This window comes from Prionailurus bengalensis, chromosome E3 (genome assembly GCF_016509475.1).
Source record: "Prionailurus bengalensis isolate Pbe53 chromosome E3, Fcat_Pben_1.1_paternal_pri, whole genome shotgun sequence".
Lineage (NCBI taxonomy): Eukaryota > Metazoa > Chordata > Mammalia > Carnivora > Felidae > Prionailurus > Prionailurus bengalensis.
The window spans coordinates 5,921,673-5,940,207 of NC_057357.1; the positions used below are offsets into that span (position 1 = coordinate 5,921,673).

At 47.7% G+C, this 18,535-nt stretch overlaps 1 protein-coding gene across 1 annotated transcript in view; it reads right to left on the bottom strand.

Moving 5' to 3' along the window:
• CCZ1 (CCZ1 homolog, vacuolar protein trafficking and biogenesis associated) overlaps positions 1-18,535 on the bottom strand; it is a 34,212-nt gene that overhangs the window by 3,291 nt on the left and 12,386 nt on the right. Inside the window, exons 8-12 of the mRNA XM_043559663.1 lie at positions 17,507-17,588; positions 15,485-15,546; positions 15,115-15,226; positions 8,482-8,515; positions 7,731-7,848 (exon numbers count right to left, since the gene is read on the bottom strand). Coding sequence (XP_043415598.1) covers positions 7,731-7,848; positions 8,482-8,515; positions 15,115-15,226; positions 15,485-15,546; positions 17,507-17,588 — 408 coding nt within the window. The remainder of the gene's footprint in view (positions 1-7,730; positions 7,849-8,481; positions 8,516-15,114; positions 15,227-15,484; positions 15,547-17,506; positions 17,589-18,535) is intronic.

Genomic DNA, 18,535 nt, shown 5'->3' on the forward strand with positions numbered 1-18,535 from the left:
TCATTGGAATACATCTTATTATTTGGAATGGCTGGACAATGCTACTCCGCCGCCTCCCGGGTCAGAGGCCGGACCCCTCGGGGAACCACTCCGATGGCCAGGCCACAGCTCCCGGGGCCTCCCGCCCTCCCTCTCACTGCACCCTTACTTAAGTGACACTCGGGGGTCTGGGGACAGCCTGAGCAGCCCTGCCACTGGAGGGGGCTCAGAAGCCTTCTCTGCTTACTTCAGGGTTAGCAGCCATGTTCTGGTGGGCTGAGGGTGCCGGAAATCCGACCTCCGGAAAAGTGGGTTACTACTGTAATACTTTACATCTAGGCAAAGAAAGAATGTGGATGGCTTAGTTTCCAGGAAAATGAAAAGAGAATTCTTACAAAACCAGAATATGTTTTCAGTAGGCTCCTAAAACTAAGAACAGCAAGTATAACCCCAAGAAAAACTGGAAAGATGAAACATTTAAGATGCTTGGCCAGAGCTGTGAATTTAGTTGTCTGAGTAGACAAACTTCCACCCAACCCTGATCGGGCCTGCAGTTCCGGTCTCCTAACCCCAAAACCCTCTCTGTAGCCTCCCTCTTACCCTCATTCAGAATGTGTAAAATGCCTTCTTAGAAGATCTAAATTATTTCTTTGGTGCCCCTCATGGAGATTTACATTAGCAAATGTTGTTCAGTGGTTAAGACAGGGGCCAATGTGGCCTCTTTCCACCGCCTTCCACGAGGAGAACACAGAGAAACAGAAAAACTGCTACTTGCCCTTTCACTATTAACTTGCACCGCTGAAGAAGGAGAGGCCCACTCACAGTGAAAACAGGACAATGTCCACCCTACAGGCTTCTTAGCTACATCCAAAGCACCATGTGACCAACGGTGAGCTGGTTTGGAAGGAGCAGCCACGGCCACCTGGTATCTTTTCCCAAGAGCTAACACGGACGCCTCTTAAACACCCAAAGCATGTTTCCCCCTAAACACAGAAACACAAATTTCTTGCCGCCTTAAAAAAGAACACGCTGCATACGGTTAATGACATCAATGTAAAACGCACTGAACCCGGGGAAATACTACAGAATTCTTGCTGACGGTTTGTTAGGAGGTTAGGCTGACAAGACGGGAGCACAGTAATGACAGCCTTGAAGAACACGGGAAGGTGGGGCCTGTCTTAAGTGGTTGTATTCTACGCTGAGTGCCCGCTAATTTTTTTAAAAAAGATTTTCTGTTTTCTGTCTGCCCTCGGCCCCTTTCTTCTACTACTGGTAGAAAACCCAAGTAGCTGTGATTGGCAGGGTCACAGGGACGTTTCCCATGAGTAAACGGCGTCAGTTTGAGGAGACGTTTAAGGACCAGGTACATGAACACCTAGCCAAACCTCAGAGGCGTGCCAGGGAAGGTCACTGCAGGCTCTGAACCAAGGGAGGAGGTCAGCAGATGTCCAGCAGGTGTTTGACCACTTGCAGCGTTTCCCTGGGGACGTCAACGGCTGGCTGGGGCCCCGAGACCATCTGGTGGCTTGACCTGTTCTGGGCCTCGTTCCAGGCGACTAAGGTTTGCCAGACGCACGGTTTCTAAGTGAGGATGGCCATTCCACACTTAACAAACCAAACAAAAAGGGAAGATTCCGAATTGACCGATATGGATATTGTAAGAAGGAAAACTGGTCTTCATGTGGGAGTTACATGTTACAGCTATTGCTCCTCTGCGTGTCCAGGGGGATTAGGAAGGGAGGCACAGCTGAGCCCTTAGACTATGCCCGTGAACCACGCCCTGGAAGGAAGGCTTCCCTGCCTGCGCTCCCCCGGCACCACCTCTGCACGCCCGCCAGGCCAACCCACCGCCCTCGCCTTCTTCCTGCCTGGCATCCCGTCCTGGGTCTCATCGTTACCAACGCTCAGTCCACGGTTGCACTCCTCACTTCTTGTAGAAAGCCTAACATCCTCAACCTCCGGAGCAACTGGGTTGAGTCCCCCCCCCCCCCCCCCCGCCAAATTCATTCAAAAAGACTGATGAAAAGGATTATAAAAATTGCCCACAGCTATGAGGGCAGCCTTTTTAAAGTAGGCTTTGCGCTCAGTGCAGAGCCCAACGTGGGGCTTGAAATCACAACCCTGAGATCAAGAGTTGGAAGCTTACCTGACTGCACCATCCAGGTGCCCCAACGGTCTCCTTTGCTAATACCTCTGAACTTCGCCCTCCTCACACCTTTTCAAATTCAGTATCACAACTAGCCAGTGAAGAGACATATGCAAAATAGAAACGAACATCTCAGACTCAGCAAAGTCTCAATTTGGGGGAAAACTTAAGTTAGAGCGCTGCCTCTAGTCCTTAAAAATTCCAGGTGAAATGGGTGAAAGACCTAAATGTGAGACAGAAAACCATCAAAACCCTAGAGGAGAAAACAGGCGACAACCTCTCTGACCTCCGCCGCAGCAATTTTTTGCTTGACACGTCTCCAAAGGCAAGGGAATTAAAAGCAAAAATGAACTACTGGGACTTCATCAAGATAAAAAGCTTCTGCAATGCAAAGGGAACAATCAACAAAACTAAAAGGCAACTAACGGAATGGGAAAAGATATTTGCAAATGACATATCGGACAAAGGGCTATCAAAGCCCTATCAAAGCCCTATCAAAATCTATCAAGAGCCCACCAAACTCCACACCCGAAAAACAAATATTCCAGTGAAGAAATGGGCAGAAAACATGAAAAGACACTTCTCTAAAGAAGACATCCAGATGGCCAACAGGCACATGAAAAGATGCTCAACGTCGCTCCTCATCAGGGAAATACAAATCAAAACCGCACTGAGATACCACCTCACGCCAGTCAGAGTGGCCAAAATGAACAAATCAGGAGACTATAGATGCTGGCGAGGATGTGGAGAAACGGGGACCCTCTTGCACTGCTGGTGGGAATGCAAACTGGTGCAGCCACTCTGGAGAATAGTGTGGAGGTTCCTCAAAAAAATAAAAATAGATCTACCCTATGACCCAGCAATAGCACTACTGGGAATTTACCCAAGGGACACAGGAGTGCTGATGCACAGGGGCACATGTACCCCAATGTTTATAGCAGCACTTTCAACAATAGCCAAATTATGGAAAGAGCCTAAATGTAAATGTCCCTTGACTGATGAATAGATGAATAAGATGTGGTTTATATATATTATGCATGTTTATATATACAATGGAATACTACTTGGCAATGAGAAAGAATGAAATCCTGCCATTTGTAGCAACGTGGATGGAACTGGAAGGTATTATGCTGAGTGAAATTAAGTCCATCAGAGAAAGACAGATACTGTATGTTTTCACTCACACATGGATCCTGAGAAACTTAACAGAAGACCATGGGGGATGGGAATGGGGAAAAATAGTTATAAACAGAGAGGGAAGAAGGCAAACCATCAAAGACTCTTAAATACAGAAAACAAACTGAGGGTAGACAGCAGGGAGGGGGGAATGGGTGATGGGCACTGAGGAGGGCACTTGCTGGGATGAGCACTGTGTGCTGTATGGGAAGCCATGAACCATAGGAATCTACTCCCAAAACCAAGAGCACACTGTACACGCTGTATGTTAGCCAATTTCATAATAAACTAGATTTTAAAAAAATTCCAGGTGAATTAGATGGAGACACAGAAGATAAAACCATAAAAGCCCCTGAGATAAAAATGGCACATTCTTAGGCTACTGGGGTGGAAAATCACAAGCATGACAGTGAAAACAGAAACCTAGAGGGAACGACTAATAAAAATGACTACGTATAAACCCCAAACATATTATAACAAACAGTAAAACCAAAGTTAGAAAAACACGTATGATATGACCGAAGGGTATTACGTTAAGAGCAGTGACGTAGAAGAAAGAATACGAAGCACTTCAGTGGGAAGAGCCAATGGACCCAGACTGGCAATTTGTGGAAGAGACAGAACCACCAACCTCGGCGTCACCTATCAGGCATCAAGACATGACTCGGAGAACTAGGGCTGTAGCCCCTGTGGGAGGGGACTCACACTGTCACTATGCATTCCCTGTGCCCCAGACCTCCACTCCAGGGACAGGTCCTAAGAGGATGGGTAGATGTCTGCACCAGACTGTTTAATGCAGAACCATGTTAATGCTAACGGCCAGAGGCAGACTGCCCGTCGACAGGAACAGCGACTACACAGACAGAACGCAAACAAACTATCCAAGTAAGTACCGTGAAGCCACGGAGCAGAATAGGCAGATCCATATTTGTTGGTTTAAAATGATGTTCACGCCACATCGTTTTTACAAGCTACAGATCTACAGCATGATCTATTTTTAAAAACCCATCAGTAAAGGGGCATCTGGGTGGCTCAGTTGAGCGTCCAACTCTTGGTTTCGGCTCAGGTCATGATCTAGTGGTTTGTGGGATCGAGCCCCCCTTTGGGCTCTGTGCTGACAGCATGGAGCCTGCTTGGGATTCTCTCTCTCAAAATAAATAAACAAACATTTTTAAAAAACCCATCAGTGAAGAACACTATATATACCACTGTTTACATATGTGTATGTACAAGTCTAAAAAGATACAATATTTACACTTTTGAATTTAAAAATAAGGACACGGGGCGCCTGGGTGGCTCAGTCGGTTGAACGTCCGACTTCAGCTCAGGTCATGATCTCACAGTCCGTGAGTTCGAGACCCGCGTCGGGCTCTGTGCTGACAGCTCGGAGCCTGGAGCCTGCTTCAGATTCTGCGTCTCCCTCTCCCTCTGCCCCTCCCCTGCTCACGCTCTGTCTCTGTCTCTCAATAATAAATAAATGTTAATAAATAAATAAATAAATAAATAAAATAAAAATAAGGACATAAATTACTCTCAAAAAAAGAAAAGGTTTAAAATAATTGAACTCTAAGTCCTTGAGTAGAAAAAAGTTGAGGCATCATACAATAGAAACCAAAGACCAAACAAACCCACTTCATGCCATTCTGTAAAGGGGTGACCTCAATTTCACAAGGAACATTAAAAGCTGTAGCTTACGTGTAGGGATTCGACATTAAATATTACGCCCTGAGCTGGCCCTACGGGTGCTGTCCAGTGGGGGTGGGGCTGAGACAACAGGCGGGCACGGAGGCCCTGGCGCTGACCCGTCCTGCCGAGCGCAGCAGCCCCCCACCTCTCAGCAACTGTCTGGAGGGGCCGACATGGGGGTCTCTTGCCTCCCTCAGGCCTCCCTCCCATTTCTCTGGGACGTGTCTCCCAGGTCCTGGGACTGGCATGTAAAACGGTCTGATCTGGGTCAGGAGGATTTCCAGGAGAAAAGCAAAGTATCTTTTGTACTCAAAAGCATTTCCCTCTAGTCAGCTGATACTTACGGTTTGGCAAGTGAGAGCCGCTTACATATAAAATCTCAGATGCATCCTTAAGGTCAACTTAAAAAAAAAATTTTTTTTTTACGCTTATTTTTGAGAGAGAGAAAGGGAGAGCACAAGCAGGGGAGGCGAAGAGAGAGGGAGACAGAGGATCTGAAGCGGGTTCTGCGCTGACAGCAGAGAGCCCAATGCGGGGCTCAAACTTAGGAACCCGGGAGTCGAGAGATCACGACCTGAGCTGAAGTCGGACGCTTAGCCGACTGAGCCACCCAGGTGCCCCCAAATCAACTTTCGGAGTCAAAAACAATACGCCTCTGAGTCCCTGTGCTTCGGCACACCCTTAAATTGTATGCTTTACCGTCAAGTCTTCCAGGCGCCCCACCTTTCAGGGACTGCTGAGGCTACACAGTGGTTCTGGTGACTGTCAGAAACCGTCCTCCGTGACAGACGGAGCTGTGCCAAACCATACACGGCCAAGTGTTAACCGTGGAATCTACGTGGGGGCTGTGTGTTCACAGAGTCATTTTTCCACCTTCCTATATCTGGAAATTTTCCTAATAAAATATCAGAGAGAAAACTGTTTCTAATGAAAATAGATAAGTAGATAATATCCAAGGCCCTGTCCTTTCTTGAAACTGTATCAATTTGGGGAAAAAAATCTTCCTTCCTTTAGCCCTTAAAAATTCCAGGTGAATTAAAGATCGAAACACAGAAGATAAAACCATGAAAGTTCTGGAGATAAAAGTGGCAGTTTTCTGGGGTTTTTAAGTTTATGTTTTAAGAGAGAGCAACAGAGGGCAGAGAGAGGGGGAGAGGGGGAGGGAGGGGAAGGGAGGAAGGGAGGAAGGGGGGGAGAGAGGGAGGGAGGGAAAGAAAGGGAGGGAGAGGGAGGGAGGGAGGGAGGGAGGGAGGGAGGGAGGGAGGGAGAGAGAGAGAGAGAGAATGAGAATGAATCCCAAGCAGGCTCCACACTGTCAGCACATAGCCCCCACGTGGGGCTCAAATTCATCAACCATAAGATCGTGACTTGAGCCGAAATCAAAAGTTGGACTCTTAACCAACTGAGCCACCCAGGTGCCCCCCACAAATGGCATGTTTTTACGATACTGGGGTGGAAAGCCTCAGATATGACACTCAAGACAGAAACCTAATGGAAATGACTAGTAAAATGAACTACATATAAATCTCCAATTGTATATCATAAAACCCAGCAAAACCAAAGTTAAAAAAGGGAAAAATGGGTGTGATTTCCGTACAACCCCGAGGGCAGTGGGACAGAAGGTGCCTGACGGCAGGACCACCTCCCACGTCTGTCGCCGAGTTACTGCACATACGGCACGTGGGAAGCACAGGCAGACGTGCCCAGCAGTGTCCCCGGGTCTTGGGGAAGCAGGGAGCTTCACTTTCCCTCGCTCCACTCAACAGTTCGTCCTCGCACGGTACCAAACAGATCTGACTCCTGCCTCCTTCAGAAAAGACCACCTGGCAGTTTCGTGGTGAAAACCTTAGACGATGAAGCAGCACTGAAAGACGGAGCGGGCAGGTGCGCTCACTTCTCGGCTTTATCTTTTCTCACGCCCAGTAAGCTGCGGCAAGGAACAATCCACACAAGGACACGCAGCCCACGCACACCTCCACCTGCAGCCTGCCTGGGACCTCTCCACAGGCCGGTGCTTACGTAAGACCACACCCAGCAGGAGATCACCGTAAACACAGGTTATACGTAAATTCACATGTTAGTAACTTCTCAAAATACGGACACCCATATGAAGAGGGCTTTTATTTCTCAAAGTACTTCCCCTGTGCTCACTTCATCTTTCCAGCAATCTGACCTTACACTAAGAGAGGAGGAGGAGGTTCAAGGACTCTCCAGAGTTCTCAGAACCAACGGGAGTTTAACGTGAGTCTCCCGATACTCGAGCGAGGGCCCTGCAAGGCACGAGACTCAGGCCCAGCGCCCTAAGGGCCCACATCACACCTACCTTCACCCCACACATTTCTGCACAAGAGGCAAAGTGCTTTCTGTCCCCAAGAGGCAGAACCCTTCTGGTTACCACTGCCAGTGTGAATTTCACAACTGGGCTGGTCAAGGGGGATGTGAGGGGTCCTCACGAGGTCCAGCCCACAGGCACAGCCAACACACCGAACCCCGTAGTTTACGCCACAGTCAGGGGAGAGTTGAGGGAACGTGTCCACAGAAGACTCAGCCCCACCCCCCATCGTGGAGGAGGAAAACTCAGGAACAGTTCTCCAGGGAGCTTTTCAGACAGGAATGAACCATTTTTCTCTGGATTCAGAAAAAACACCGTTGATAATACCATCCATATTCTTATATAAAAACTACCCTTATTCTTCCCAAACCAGTTAAGTGCTAGAAAGTAAACACGAAGCAAAGTACAAACCCAGACATTCTTTTGTTGATGTTAAACTGCTCACAAATGTCAGATGCCAGCACTGTGAGCTGGGGCCCAACAATGCTGTCCAGTCTTCGGCAAAAATCCAACGTGGGCTGTACAGAGGCTAACGAGTAATTTGAAAAATAGTGTTATAATTCTTTGCGTTGAAAAGGTCAATATTCATCTAACTGTCTTAATTATAGTATTCCAATGAATACGTTTCTGATCTGGAAAATCAAACAATTAAATGACTGGATCCCCCCCACCCCCAAACAGAAGAGAAAAAGAACAGTCAAAACCAGTTATATTTAAGGAGAGAAAGAGTCAAAGACTTGTCTCACTGTGAATATCGATTTAAGCACACCCTGTGGGGCTGGCTGTAAATGGGTGGCCTACCCCAAGTAGGCCTAAGGTCAAATAAACACGACATGGCTCTCACAGGCCAGGTGCCGTCTGGTGCTTTATCAACATTACCTCACTGAATCCCCAAAGCCCCCTTTGCAAAAGGTCCTCTTGTGACATTTCACAGGCAGGGAGGCACAGAAAGGTGCCCAGGGCCAGCTGTTAGGAAGCAGGGAGGCTAGGATGTTAAATATATGAATGAGAGCTCATCACCACGGCAGAGATCACAGAGGTGAGCCATGCTCACAAGGGCCTCTGTGACGGCATGATTATTGTTTAGGAAGAGGACACGGCAAATTGTAAAGAGAAAAGGCTTATCTACTCAGGCTCAAGTCAGATACAGGTGGGTACCTACCATCAATCATAAAGCACACGGCTGCACTCATGGCCTGGGAAGAGAAAACAAGCCAAAGATTACAAAATGGCACCAAAAAGGACTCTTGATAACCAAATGCAGTGGCCCTGCCTGAATTTGCAATTAAATCACCTTTTTTCTTTTTTTTTTGGTCAACTGGAGAAATGTGGACACGGAGTGCCTATCGGGGACGCTAAGGAAGTGTCGTTGATTCTGTCAGCTGTGCTGGTGGTTAGGTGCGGTTATGTGAAAACAGACGCCTTTATTAGAGCCAACTGAAGCCTTTATGAGTGAAATGACATGATCTAACATGCTCTAGCAAAAAACACAGAGGAAACAGATGAGAGATTAGCATGCCGTTCATTCAATTAAGCTGTGTGATGGGCGCCTGGGGATTCATTATTCCAGTGTCTCTCTATTTTTGCATATGTTTGAAAATTTTCACGAACAGTTAAAAAAACCCTAGCAAATGAATGTCTCCTTGTCTCCCTTCTGATCACAGCAAACGTTATAGTTACGACGTTGGCTACAGGAGCCAGACCAGGAGTCAACCCAAAATGTTTCCATTTATCAGTATACGGTGTATACACGGTACACAGAACCTACGGCTTCATGGGAAAAAGCCACAGAGATCCTCTGGAGGCCCGCTCCTCTAGGCAGCCACTTCTGACCATTTTAAATACCAAGGCTCGGGGCGCCTGGGTGGCGCAGTCGGTTAAGCGTCCGACTTCAGCCAGGTCACGATCTTGCGGTCTGTGAGTTCGAGCCCCGCGTCAGGCTCTGGGCTGATGGCTCGGAGCCTGGAGCCTGTTTCCAATTCTGTGTCTCCCTCTCTCTCAGCCCCTCCCCCGTTCATGCTCTGTCTCTCTCTGTCCCAAAAATAAAATAAAAACGTTGAAAAAAAAATTTAAAAAAAAAATAAAAATAAAAAAATAAATACCAAGGCTCTACCACTGTGACCTTCAGATGCCACACTGATTCCCTACTCGTACCATGACACAAGTGATCCTTCATCAGCCTTCCTCTTCTTCCCTGTCGTTCGGAGCACTCCAGTTTGTCCACTGGCCACCTTACGGTCCCAAATGGCCCATTTCTCACACCACAGCCCCAGGCATGAGCTCCTAGATTGCCATTTATCATTTTAAAAGTTCATTTGGGGCGGGGGGTGAGCATGAGCCGAGAAGGGGCAGACAAAGAGGGAGAATCCCAAGCAGGATTCATGTTGCCAGCACAGAGCCTGACACGGGACTCAATCTCATGAACCATTAGATCATGACCTGAGCTGAAGTCTGATGCTTAACCGACTGAGCCACCCAGGCGCCTGGATTGCTGCCTTTTTTTTTTTTTTTTAATTTTTTTTTTTTAATGTTTATTTATTTTTGAGACAGAGAGAGACAGAGCATGAATGGGGGAGGGGCAGAGAGAGAGGGAGACACAGGATCGGAAGCAGGATCCAGGTTCTGAGCCATCAGCCCAGAGCCCGATGCGGGGCTCGAACCCACGAACGGTGAGATCGTGACCTGAGCCGAAGTCGGACGCTCAACCGACTGAGCCACCCAGGCGCCCCTGGATTGCTGCTTTTTAAACGAGGACACTTAACCTTCCCCCGTCTCTGCACCCCTCTCCACATCCACTTCCCCACCTCCAGCAGCTGTGACTTTATTTTCACACACTCACACTTGAGAACGTCTGCACTACTTTGTAACTGAATCACAATTATCACCTGCCTACAAACAGGCTGCAAAACTGGGGGCTCACAGGCGAGTTCCATCCAACGGGTGTTTCTTCCTGGGTAATTCTGACTTCGATGTCAACTAGTTTTCTACCAAAATTCCACCATCCAGCCTCTCCTGAAATATCAGCCAACCTGGGACCACTAGCTGTGCATTTCCAAGGTGCTACCTAGCGGACGTGAGTGGCCGCTGGCCTCCTTGCGACACGTACGACTCTGTTTCACAGAACCCTCCATCCTGAAGCCACGTTCGCTTCAGGGCTAATGGGACCCATCTGCAGGGTCCCTGCAGGGATGCGCATGTGGGACCCCTCATGGGCTGACTTTTTAAAAGTGCCTTTCAAGACTCCGTTTAAAAACCTGAACTTTGACTACACAGAAAAGCACAGAGAATGGCACGATGAACCCAACAGACCATCACTTTCCCAACAACTGTCAGCTGACGGACTGTCCTGCCCACCCTCCCCGCCTGCCACATGTTCATCTCAGACACCACCTCAGTTACTCCAGACACAGACCAGTAGGTATCTACAGAGGACCAGGACTCGGGAGCACATCCAAAATGGCAGCATGAGGAGGTCCACACTCTCTCTTCAAACACCATAATTGGAGCAGATTATAAAAAACAGTAATTTAAATTTCCAGAGGGAAACTGTTCTAAGGACAAACGGCAAATGGAGGTCTGTTTCTTCAAGAAAATCTGAGTCCGAGTATTAACTTCAGAACCATCAACACATATACTAAAAAGAAGAAAGATCTCAAATCAAGAACTTCAACCTCCATCCTCAGATTTTGGAAAAAAGAAGAGCAAAGTAAACCTAAAGCAAGCAGAAGAAGAGAATGAAGATTAGAGCAGAAATAAATGAAATAGAGAATAGAAAAATAATAGGAAAAATACCAAAAGTTGGTTCTCTGAAAAGATGAGCAAAACTGAAAAACCTTCAGCTAGATCAGCTAGACCAAGTGAAAAGGTGTAAACCACTAAACAAGCAATTGAAGAGGGGACATCACTACCGACTTATAGGGGAAAATAAGATTTTTAAGGCTTTAAAACTATGAAACATTCTATGTGAACCAACTGAAAAACAAGCAACATGAACAGATTCCTAGTAGGACATAAGCAACTGAAACAGACTCAAGAAGAAAGACAATAAAACCTGTAACAAGTACAGAGGCTAATAATTTTAAAACTTACAACAAAGAAAAGCCCAGATGTAGATGGTCTACCGTGACCAAATACTCAAGGAATCAACAGTAGTCTTTCTCAACATCTTCCAAAAAACAGGAGAGGAGGAAACACTTTCCAACTTACCCGGAGGCCAATTCTACCCTGATAGCAAGCAAAGCCAGACGACAATTCAAAAGGATAGAAAAACCACAGCCCAACATCCCTTCGGGCCCTGAGCCCACCCGGCATCAGTGGACCTCTGGAGGCCAGTGACTCTGGCGGTCAGCTGAATATGCGTGGCCAAGGCCCATCAAACACTCTGGACATCGAGGCCCATCAAGCTTCCCTGGATGACAACTCTGCACACACATCACACGTCACCGCTGGCAGTAACAGGCCCTGCGCTGTCTGCACGGTTCCACCACGAGAAGACAACTGGAAGCTTGCGCCCAGTGCCTCCTGGATCCTGCCCCGTGTGCCTCTTCCCTGGGCTGTCCTTCACCCATACTCCTTTGCGGTCATTAACTTTAACTGGGAGTGCACCAGCCACTCCGGGTACTATGAGTGCCTCTAGCGAATTCCTGGCCTGACGGTGGTCGTGGGGGCTCCTGAGCCAGCAGTGTGTGTCCCAAGTGAGGGTGGTCCTGGGGACCCCTGCACTGTGCGGTTAAAAATGACTGAAGTGAATACATTAAAGAGGCAAACTATATGGTATGTGAACTACAACTTGATAAAGCTGTTTTGAGGAAAAGAGAACACCGTGAAGTAACCGTGATGTCCTCTAAACATTTACATGTTTAGATAGACATTTAAAATTCTATCTATTGATTTGACTCTAAAAATGGAAATCCAATAAGAGACTGTACCAGGGTATTTCTTCCATTAGGGTTCAAAGTCATTACCCCGAGTCACTCAGAGGAGAACGATTTTAAGTGTGACAGAGAGGCGGGCCCTTCCCTACCCCCGTATGCCACACTTCACTTCGGTTCATTTTCAGACACATCTGTTTGTTTGTCTTCCCTGGAATTCTCTCCTTCTGGGCCCCTCCTTATGACACCCAACACTTAATCAAATCTCTTAGTCCTGCTAGGTCATGAACTCAACACCTTTTTGTTCTGGAGCCCCTGTACCCAGGACAGAGCCCCCTTTCCTCTGACTGAAGGAAGGACACATGGGGTAACCTTCCTGAAACTTTGCATGTTTAAGAACATCCTTCTTCGATGTTACTCGTGATGGATAGTTTGGCTCAGCAAAGAATTCTACACTGAAAACCATTTTCTCTCAGAACTCTCAAATGACCTGATTTTCCTTCTGGAAGCTTCTAGGATCTTTATGCTTCTGAAACTGCCCATTGTATGGGTAGAAATACGTCTCTTTGGTTCACCGTGCAAGACATTCAGTGTGCCTTTTCGGTCCAGCAAATGTGTACCTCTTAAGCAAGAGGTGTCCCCATAATCACTTTGGTGCTCTCCTCTCCTCCACATTGTGAATCACATGTTGAAATCCTCCTCTCCCATCGCTCCTCCGTATTTTCATCTCATATCCTTTCATCTCATGCTCCAGGCAAGACAATTCATCTTTAACCCTTACAATGACGTTCTGTCAAAAATTATAATTTGGGGGGACAGGGGCTGAAAAGGTTGTTGTTTAATGGGTACAGAATTTGTGTTGAAGGAAAGTTCCGGAAACGGTGATGATGGCTGCACAACAGCGTGAATGTAGTGACGTCACTGAGCTGTACACTTAAAGATGGTTAAAACGGTGGGGTACCTGGGTAGCCGAGTCGGTTAAGTGTCCGACTACTGATTTCGGCTGAGGTCATGATCTCACAGGTTTGAGACCAAGCCCCACATCAGGCTCCGTGCTAAGCATGGAGACTGCCTGGCATTCTCTCTCTCCCTCTCTCTGCCCCTCCCCGGCTCACACTTTCTCTCTCAAAATAGACATTAAAAGGACGAGGGTTAAAATGGCAAATTTCACGCCACGTCCATCTTGCTCCAGTCAATATGCTTAGGAACTGTATTTTCAGTCAAGCCTAGTTCACGCTCGTTCACGCTCACCCGGACTCTTTTGTGTCTTCCTGGTTCTATTTTATAGATACACTTCTCTAACCTGTGGAGGCAAACTTTTTCAAGTTCTCTCTGTTCCCAGAGTCATTTTTGTTTCTCTCAGGACCCACAGTTTTGTTTTTCCAAACATGCTGAAGGATGAGGGAGTGCGTGGCCAAGCAGGGAGGGGGGCTTTGCTCTGGGGACGGGACGAGGGCAGCAGTCACACGGGTGCCTGGGGACGCCACATGCTCCCAGGTGCTCACACCCACACCGGCCGCTCTAGGGCTCCCTGGATCGTTCTTCTTTAAAAGGACCCTCGACTTTCGCCCGGGGATAGGTGTCAGCTGCCTGTGTGCAAGCACAGGAAAAGGGGTGGCCGGCCGATTTATATACATTTCACCTACTCCCCTTCTTTCCAAGCTCACGTCCCCCTCCCGACTCCTCAGGTGTCCCCCCAAGCCGGGAGCTTCTCTGGGCTTCTGCGGGGCGGGTGGGCTCTTGCCCGAGCGCACTCCCTCCACTCATGTCCTCGGCCCAACTTCCTCCACCAGCACCACACTTACACCTCCTTTCTGCCTTCCAGGGAGAGAGCCCCCTCGTGCTCCGATGCGCACTCCTCCCTGTGCTCTTACAACATCATTTCTAGGCCTTTACAAGTTGAAACATAACTGTACTCTCAGGTGGGGAAGAAGATAAACATACATGCTTAGCTTTCTTTCTTGAACCAAAACCACCTTTAAAAAAATCCAGCTTCTGGGGCGCCTGGGTGGCGCAGTCGGTTAAGCGTCCGACTTCAGCCAGGTCACGATCTCGCGGTCCGTGAGTTCGAGCCCCGCGTCGGGCTCTGGGCGGACGGCTCGGAACCTGGAGCCTGTTTCGGATTCTGTGTCTCCCTCTCTCTGCGACCCTCCCCCGTTCACGCTCTGTCTCTCTCTGTCTCAAAAATAAATAAAATAAACTTAAAAAAAATCCAGCTTCTAACAATGGGGCACCTGGGTGGTTCAGCTGGTTAAGCTTCCGACTTTTGATTTCAGCTCAGGTCATGATCTTGCGGTTCGTCGGTTCGAGCCCTGCATCGTGCTCTGCACTGACAGGACAGAGCGAGCCTGCTGGGGAATTCTCTTTCTCCCCCTCTCTCCTTAGCCCTCCCCGCTCTCTCGCGTGCGCTCGCTCTCTTTCTCTCGCTCTCTCTCATAACAAAGAAATGAACTTGAAAAAAACAAAAAAACAACCTAACAAGATGATACCCTGAAACAAACGGACACTAAGGTTATAGAATCAGCAAGTCCTCGGCTTTCAAATCCGCAAAAGCAGAATTCACTGAGGCGTAGCCAGGCCCACACCAGAAGGCACCGGACTACGAGGTAACACAACCTTCGGTGGCCTCTGGTTTGTGAGCGCCCGGGACTTCAAACCCTGGTGAGTCAGAACAGTATTTGAATACAGATACACTATCTGTCACTCTGATTCTTTCTCTAATAACAAAAGTACTGAAAAGGAGCTGAAAATCAGCCCACTGTTCCAGAGGAGCACTCACTGTGAGTCATACGGTGATTAGAACTCTCAACTTTTGTTCCGAGAAACAACGAAGAGGTATGTACGTGCACACACTTGTGTACACACGCAAGAAGGATTTACTTTTCGCGTTAATCTGTGACACTGGAGGGAAAAACAGTTGTTACCTTATAAACAATTAAATGCAGGGCTTCATACGTGTCGTCCGTATTTACAAAAATCTTGGGGAATCTGCATTTTGCTTCTGGATCATTTAGGTTCAAGGGTCCAGTAAGAAATCTGCAAAGTAAGCACGGAAATGACTCGATTCAATTAGGCAAACTACAAACAGGAATATATTCCTACTTAATATATATTCATTTTGGGGGGAAGACACCAAATCAGAATACGATAAAGTTTTAACTCACTGGAGACATCAATTTCCTTTGCTGATTATTGCCAATAAACAGCACAAAGGTAATTCAGTGTTGATGATTTTATCTTTACCAAAAAAGATCATAAAATCTAATACTGTTTTTCAGAGAACACAAGTTTTACCTTCCATAATGTTGAAGATTTCCTGGCATCTCTGCCCTTATTGGAGAATCTCTTCCCGCCAACTGTAAACAGATACAATGTTTAGAAATGACTTCTCAGATATTCCTAGTTTTAAAGCTTTGAAAACAGCACTCATATCTACTAGTTGGCTCCAGACCATTTTTCGGTATCATTCTCTCCTCTTATCCCACCAAAAAGAGAGAGGAAGGATTACAGAGGGAAAGAAGGTACTGATATGAAACAGAACCATCATAACTTGATCATAACCTCAACTCCATACACTGACTCAGTTCCTTTTATGCCAATAACCAGAATCTCCCACGGGGTTAAGAGATGCTAGGCGATGACCACCTCATAGGACCCCTAGAGAGAACACACTCTTCCTATCTCCTGGTCGTGGAAACTCAAGTTAGTACAAGTTCACCAACGCACACAGGTCCTACATGGCAGAGCCAGGCATTGACCGCAAGCCTCTGTGACATCAAAGCCCCTGCCTCGGCCAGGACGTCACGCCCCCTCGTGGATCTGGATGTGGAGCATGGAGCACACTCCTGACATTCTTTCTCTGAAGATGTACTGCTTTCAACACACATAGGAAAAGGAAAAAAATTCCAAGTCGTGTTAGCTAAAACCTGCTACTCTAAAAGGTTTTGACATTCTTTCAGTCTATATAAAGTTTTAGCATAGAGGTCCCCTCCCCAGAGATTGAAAAACATTCTAAATGCAACAGTAAAAACATAGCTCCAACTCTCCCACGTGCGGTGGTCATGAGACAAGACCTCACGCATCCACACTCACATTGCCACGTTGTGTACTGTGGCTTGCGATTTTGTAAGCCTGGCTCCTTGGACTTATCATCAAGCACCAAACAGAGTCCCCTGTTGCAGCAGTGGCACGGTCACACGTGGAAAAGCCTCCCGACTGTGTGCATGTAAGCAGGTAATTTAGCATCAGGCAGACCCTGAGATCAAGTCCTGGCCCTGCCACTTCCTAGCTAGTGACCCCGGGCACATCACCGAAGCCCCCTAAGCCGGAGTATCCGACGTGTAAGATGGGCCTCAGGACGCCAGGAGATCGTTCACGTTTGCTGGTCGCTCTGTTCGGTGTCTGGTATGTGGTACGTTCTCAAGAAACACGAGTCACTACACTCAAACCGCCTGGAAAGGGACTAAGTACAGGACTAGGTCCTTCTCGGAACCTTCCTTTCAATTTCTTTTTCTTTTCCTTTTTTTTCTTACGTAAGCTTCACAACACGGGGCTTGAACTCACGACTCTGAGATCGAGACCTGAGCGGATATTGAGTGGGATGCTGAACCGACTGAGCCCCCCGGGGGCCTATCAATTTCCTACCAAAGTCATTTTTTTCCTGTTGTTTAACTCACAGTCTTAAACAGAGGGAGGGCAAGGAGAGGGCAAGCACATATATGCACCTGAGCCAAAATGGTTTCTGGGCTTCAAGTATTTTTCATCTTCAACCCGAGGAGAGCTGCAGAAGGGCACTCTGGGGAGAAGGCTGCAGCATTACTTACTGGTCTCTGCATAAAACTGGGAAGTACGGCACCACAGTGGAGAAGCCAGGCAGGCAACAGAACATCCCCTCAATGACACCTCACGTTTGTAGTGACAAGGCTACAGGATTAACCTTTGTTCTGTCAAAGATCCTGGGCGTTTTCAAGTTCCCAGAACCCTACCTAAAACCCCAGCTTTTCCTCTGCTCCATGAATTGCTCCTCTTGAGAACAGACCTTTCTACTGCATTTGAACCTAACAAAACCCAGAGGTGGCATATGTGGTTTTCTGGGCTAACGAAAACACAACCAAATACTTATCATACCAGCAACGTAAAATACAGACCAGAACTGCCCCACCCACCACCGCGTTACTCCGCCCTCCTCCCCAGCCCCCCAGCCCGGGCGCGCAGGTGTGCGGGGGTGTGTGCGTGTGTGTACATACGGGATACACACACACAGAGACGGGGGTGGGTTGAGGGGGGCGGGGGAGAGAGACTAGTACCCGGCCATACCTCAGGTTCAATATGCCTTGGAAATAGAGATGTGGTGAGGTATTTGTATAAAATTCTCATGTCATCTTGCTCTAACCCACTCCTGAAACATCAGAAAAGCACGGTGTTAAAAGCCTGGAACTGGTCTTCCGTCTTCCCACGGCTCTGACTGTAACAGAGCTCCTCTTTTCCTCGTTTCCATTTTATCAAGATGCCGTCTCTTTGTCAAGTTCCAGAAGGGAATGGATTCAACTAGTCTGGCCCCGGCAGTGATCCTGACCTGGCGAAAGCTACTATTGCGCCATCTTGTACTCTACGTGCCATTTTAACAAAAAGCCACCAGTCTGATTTGATGGGACTTGATTCTCTCCTCGAATCCCATGGAGGATTCTTCAGGGAGCATGAACGACCACAACGCTCCACTTTGGGCCGCCGATTTCCCTCCGCTTTCTAGGCCGTGCAGAAATGCATATGCCATCGCCCGGCCTCCCGGCAAATACTGGCATGCTGTAGACGGGGGATGTGCTCCCGCCGGGTCTCAGAAACATACGAGGATTTTAATTCTATGATTTCCGTGTAGGCAGAAAGGAGCAAGAGAAAAAGAGAAACTTTCAGGCAGCTCTCATCTGACATGAGGCGAGAATAAGCATGTGGAAACGGGTGCGGAGACACTAGCAGGCATCAGACCCTGTCTGAAATCATGTGTCTAGGTAGGGGTATAAACAGACGATGAGGAGTCGGTCTGGGGTTTTTTCTCTTCAAGAGAACAGAAAAAAAAAAAAAAAAATCCTGTGCTAAGATCCAACTCTCTATAAATCAAGCCTCTACAGCACATTCCAGAGGCTTGCTCTGTTTTTCCCAGAAAGACCATCTGTTAGAAAAATCTGGCTTGTCCTGGCAAATACGTGCTGTTCCCTTACTGAGACTGTTCCGAGGCTGTCTCACCTTTTCCTCTTCCTATGCCACCCTCTTCTTTCCAGGTTCAATTTTCACAAGGTCTGGTCCACAGCTGAAAGTGTAAGGGGGCTCTGGCCCCTTAAGCAGGTTTGT